Here is a 6,213-nt window from a genome sequence, read left to right as displayed (position 1 = left end):
TACATTAAGTTTGGTATCGCCGCCTTAAGTTCTGTGTTATGTATTTACTCAACACCAGTTGAGGATACATTAAATGTTATTTAATAAAAGAAAAAGATGTTACATTGAGTTTGGTATCGCCGCCTTAAGTTCTGTGTTATGTATTTACTCAACACCAGTTGAGGATACATTTGATCACACTGGAAACGACGTGGTGTGGGTATCCATTGTTTACAAGCATTTGGGATACCCGGTCTATTTCTCTGTGGACGTTTTTTCACTCACTGCAGTGGGACAGCGCTCTCCTGACGAAAGCTGCGATAGTAGTCTCTTTAAATCGGTCAGGGCATTCGCTTTGACCATTCAAACAATGGCCAGCGTTAGTGGATTTGACATAGACCGAAGTGGAAATTGTGTCCTCCTCGACTTTTTGGAGGACATCCAAGAAGGGGAGGGCACCATCTGTACTTTTTTCCATGGTGAAGTGTAGACCGGATTTCTCTTCGAATGTGTCGTCGATGTATTGGCAATACGTGCTAGGTCTCTGGATGTCACCGAAGACTTGTTCCTCGACAGTACTCATAAAGAAGTTTGCGAAGAGAACTCCCAATGGAGATCCCATGGCAACGCCATCTCTTTGGACATACATTCTTACTCTTGGGCATCTGAAAGGAACTTCTTTTGTCCAGATTTCAAGCAGGAACTTCAGCGCTGGTTCAGGGATTTTCAACTTTGGGGTAGACACGTCACGATATAATGTGTCCAAAATAAAACTAATAGTTAAATTTATGGGAACGTTCGTAAAGAGACTCTCCACATCGAGCGAGGCAATATGCTTGCTTGAGTCTAAACCTTTTACAAGCTCCAGAAAGTCAGACGAAGAAGCCACACTGTACCTATCTGGAACGTATAGAGTCAAAAGGGTGGCAAGTCTTTTGGCCAAGTAATACGTGGGGGTGGGAATATGGCTGATGATAGGACGTAATGGGTTACCTGGCTTATGGTTTTTAACATTACCATACATGTATCCAAGGTCATAATCTCCACTTAATAGCGGCAGTTTGATATCGTCAGTTACTGCATTCACGGACTCAATAACCTTATTTACCTTTCTTTTGATCTTGAAATACGTCGCCTTGTTCGCAGTATTGAACAAGTTAACAAGAAAATTGTGAGTTGTCATCATGTTGTTATATACAACATTTCTTGCCAGAGGGAGAACCTCCTGCCTAAGTATACGCATATACATATACGCATACATATACATATACATATACATATACATATACATATACATATACATATACATATACATATACATACATATATATATATACATAATCATACATCTGTACATATACGTATACATGCACATACACATATACATATACATATACATATACATATACTGTACATATGCATATGCATATGCATATACATATACATATACATATACATATATACACATATATATATATATATACTTATACATATGCATATACATATACATATAAATATACATATACATATACATATATACATATACATATACATATACATATACATATACATATACATATACATATACATATACATATACCAAGGACTACTATTACACAGGACGTGCGCACCCAGATCTCTGGGTCCGCTAGCGGAGGCCATTGCTTTCTTTGTAACCTAACGTTTTATATTGGACAATTATATCAAAACTAGAAACCTAACATTGTATATAGGACAAATATATCAACTACTGACTTATTCAATGCAGTAAAAGTTAATGTAAACTTTTATAGTGAAATAAGAAACTATTTTTGAGGGACTGTTATGCTGTGAAATGCCAATTTTAGCCGGACTTAGCAGGTATTATAGTATGAGGTTAGTGGACACCAGGGTTGACGATTTTTTTTTTTTATTTATCTTTTTAAAAAATATGAAAAATCGATTTCTTTAAAATCAGATTTATTTGGTTTAGATATGTATTTTTTTATAGATTTTAAATATTGTGGGATTGCTATCTGATATGCGATCTGATTGCTAAAGGACATTTTAACATTATAAGGAGCAGTGTTATATAGACTAGCCACAAGTATAAAAGTAACGGTATAAGCCGTATGTGAGGACGGTATGATCAGGTTCACTCGATTCCTCCAAGAGTTTTCTCATCTTGGTGACATTTGCTGCATTGTCTGTCACAACACTTCCAATGTGGCAATCAAAATCTTGTTCAGCCTTCTTGATCAAATTTTGTACAAGTTGTAGAAGATATTCAGCAGTGTGAGGTTTCCCTGATGTGTCTATTGTGTCAACTAAATAAATCTGACCAGTGGATGTTGTTAGAGTGACACATATTATGGGCTCATTATGGATGTTAGACCACCCATCAATTGAAAGACATACAGTTTCATTATTCAGGTCATCTGCACACTTTTTATATTCCTTTTCATACACAAGATCCAAGTACTTATCAGAAATATCTTTTCTGGATGGAGGAATATAACCTGGCCTCAGGTTCTGAACCATCTTGAGAAACTGAGGATGCTGAACAAGACGAAATGGTGAATTTATAGCAAATATAATTCTTGCAACTTCTTTGTCGAGATTTTCCTTTTGAGAGGCTGAAGATTTCATGATAAATCTGTCCAGAGGTTTTGATGACTTTCTTTTATATGAAAATTATTTAGCAGAAGTGGCGCCCATGGAGGAGTCTGATAGTGACCTTTTTAATGGAGTCAGGTTTGCAGATAATTCAAGTGGAGCCGATGATGAAGGGATTGAAGCTGTTGATACAGATCCTGAAATGGAAACAGAAAATTTTAGCATATTGCATAATTTATAAATGAATAAATAAATGAATGAATACAATGTGATTTAGGCTACTTTTGTGTACAGAAGCTATTTTTTAGATAATGATCATATTCACACAAGCCACTAAATTATTTGGAAATAATTAACAGGATATGAAATAGGTGGGCTTGGAATTCAGTCCACACAGGATTCAGTCCACTTTTAAATTCACTAAAAATAATGGGTTACTTGGGTTAGGTTAGGCTAAATCCCTTTGGGCTGAATCCCATGTGGGCTTAATTCCAATGGAACCTATGAAATATATTACACAATGTTGAATGAAATTAATAACAATCATCTAGGCCCCAAAGTTGAGTGGATACAGTATATTATAGTAATATAGTCATTACCCAAATTTAGAAGTAGTGAAATTGAAGTATCATCTCTTTAGGCCTTCACATTTTTATTGCACATGCTCTCCATCGTTCACCAAATTTATATAGTTGCGTATTAAAAGGGAGAAAAGCACACAATATAAGTAAAATTATTTACCTGGGTCATCAATTTCTTCTTCTGTATGCTGTGGCTGACCTTGGCATTTATCTCTGTGAGATTTTAATCTTAACACAATGTCATGTAGTTCCTGGCTGCAGTCTTTGCATTTAGCTCGGTACCCTTTGCCAGAAGTTGTTGGTAGTTTTTCAAAATAGTTCCAGACAGGATCATTTTTTCCTGCCTGCAGGAACCACTCTGCCAGGTCCAGAAGACATCCTTCCTGGTTGATTCCAAAGCAGCAACTGACTCAGTGAGAAGCTACTTACCTAGAACAAGTTTCAACAAGAATCTTGTTGAAACTTGTTGTGGGCTGCACAGTGATATATACTACATGTAGGCTTATACCGTTCCTTGTATACTTGTGCCAAGTCTATATAACACTGCTCCTTATATTGATATGCTAAAAATGTCCTTGAGCAATCAGATCGCATATCAGATAGCAATCCCATAATATTTAAAATCTATAAAAAAAATATTTAAATCAACTAAATTTGATTTAAATAAAAAAAAAATCGATTTTTATATATATATTTTTTAAGATAAAAATTCGCCAACCCTGGTGTCCATTAATCTCATACAATAATACCTGTTAAGTCCGGCTAAAATTGGCATTTCAAAGCATAACAGTGCCTTAAAAATAGTTTCTTATTTCACTATACTGCATTGAATAAGTCAATAGTTGATATAGTCCTACATACAATGTTAGGTTTCTAGTTAAGATATATTTGTCCAATATAAAATGTTAGGTTACAAAGAAAGCAATGGCCTCCGCTAACGGACCCAGAGATCTGGGTGCGCACGTCCTGTGTAATAGTAGTCCTTGACATATACATACATATTCCAAGGCTTTTTCCCCCTTACAAGGGGGGTGGCCAAAAAGAAAAAGGCATAAAATCATTCCCACCCGTTACATCCCTGAATACACTCCACACCCCTCCACCCTCCCTCTTATCTTAGCACCTCCTGAATGACGGGTCATCCCTGCACCTTGTCCACTGCCCTGGGTCAGAAGCAATGTCGCAAGACACAGCACATCCACAGCAAGGCCACTTCATTAAATTGGCGACCCCCCCCCTCTCCGTCCCCCCATTGCATAAAAGGAGAGGACGGGGAGAAATCCCTTCTGGCTGCGTCAAATTTTGCTCACACATACTACCTCACCCCCATCCACCCGCCCATTCCACCTCATGCAATCACAACATCATCCATATACAACCATTCTCCATTCACCCCTGTCTTCTGTCCTCTCCCGTCCTTCCTCAACAGACATTCCCCTCTTCCCCAAAGCCCCCTTCACCCCATCCATCCACCTCATCCTAGGACGTCCCCTCATGTTCACTCCCTCCACATCTGCCTTCCATACCTCTTTTACTAGTCTTCCTTCACACATTCTTTCCATGTGTTCAAACCATCCTAATATTCTTTCATCAACCCTATCTCCCAGCTCCTTTTCTACCCCTGTTCTCCTCCTCACCTCCTCATTTCTCACTCTATCTAGCCTAGTAACCCCCATCATACTTCTCAGACACCTCATCTCAAACACATTCAAACTCCTTCTCTCTTCTTCTCTTATGTTCCCTGTTTCTGCCCCATACAGTGCTGTTGGCACAATCACTCCTTCATACAGTCTCCTCTTAGCATCCATTCCCAAATTTCTATTCCTCATTACACTCTTTAATCCACCAAGGCATTTACTCGCTTCTCTCAATCTACATTCTACCTCCACTTTCATTCCACCTTTTCCTGCCACATTTGCACCCAAGTATCTAAAACTATCCACTTTCTCCAGTCGCTCTCCCTTAATGCTCACTTCCAGTCTACTGCCACTTTCACCCCTTGTTCATCTCATCACCTTACCTTTACCCACATTTATCTTTAGCTTTCTTCTATCACATACTCTCCCAAACTCTGCCACCAACTTCCTCAACACCTCCTCCGATCCTGCCACAAGTGCAGTGTCGTCCGCAAACAACAGCTGGCTCACCTCCCACTTTTCTCCATTTTCTTTAACCATTTCCAATCCCTTGCCCACTACCCTTGCATTTACCTCTCGCACCACCCCATCCATGTATAAGTTGAACAGCCAGGGCGACATAACGCATCTTTGACGAAGTCCCACCTTTACCTCGAACCACTCACTCTCTCCATTTCCAATCCTGACACAAGCTCTACTACTCTCATAAAAACTCTTGACAGCTCCCAGAAGCTTTCCTCCTATCCCGTATATCTGCATAACCTCCCACAGTGCCTTCCTGTCTACCCTATCATAAGCCTTTTCCAGATCCATAAAAGCCCAAAAAACATCCTTCCCCTTTCCTATAGCTTTCTCACATATCTGTCTTACCACAAAGATCTGATCTACACAACCTCTACCTGTCCTAAATCCACACTGTTCCTCACCAATTACTCCTTCTGTTCCTCTCCTAATCCTCTCAATCAAGATCCTCCCATAAGCCTTCCCAACTACACTCAACAAGCTAATCCCTCTGAAACTACTACATTCACACTTTTCCCCTTTTCCCTTATAAAGAGGAACTATACAGGCATTCCTCCAGTCCTCCGGCACTCTACCCTCTCTCCAACAAACATTAAATAGCCTCACCAGCCAGTCCACCATCACTGTACCTCCCTTTTTCAGACATTCCGCATGGCATCCACCCATCTTAACAACTGCTTTCACCTCATCCTTCCTTATTTCTCCTCCATTCTCCTCATTCATCACTCTAATTTTCTTCGCACTTCCCACTGCAGCAATCTTTCCTTCCCTATCCTCCTTCACATTTAGCAACTCCCTAAAATATTCTGCCCATCTTCCCCTTACTGCCTTCTCTTCCATTATCATCTCTCCATCTGCACCTTTTACCTTTTCTTCTCTACTTGATTCGCCTCCTCTTC

The 6,213-nt window shown here is 39.3% G+C and overlaps 1 protein-coding gene across 1 annotated transcript in view; it reads right to left on the bottom strand.

Moving 5' to 3' along the window:
- Positions 1 to 256: 256 nt before the first annotated feature.
- LOC143018079 (uncharacterized) overlaps positions 257 to 6,213 on the bottom strand; it is a 14,329-nt gene continuing 8,372 nt past the window's right edge. The window contains exon 2 of the mRNA XM_076173178.1: positions 257 to 1,114. Coding sequence (XP_076029293.1) covers positions 257 to 1,114 — 858 coding nt within the window. The remainder of the gene's footprint in view (positions 1,115 to 6,213) is intronic.

Source organism: Oratosquilla oratoria, chromosome 34 (genome assembly GCF_046742065.1).
Source record: "Oratosquilla oratoria isolate Oo_2021 chromosome 34, ASM4674206v1, whole genome shotgun sequence".
In the NCBI taxonomy this organism is placed as follows: domain Eukaryota; kingdom Metazoa; phylum Arthropoda; class Malacostraca; order Stomatopoda; family Squillidae; genus Oratosquilla; species Oratosquilla oratoria.
This window is presented reverse-complemented; position numbering and strand designations above follow the sequence as displayed.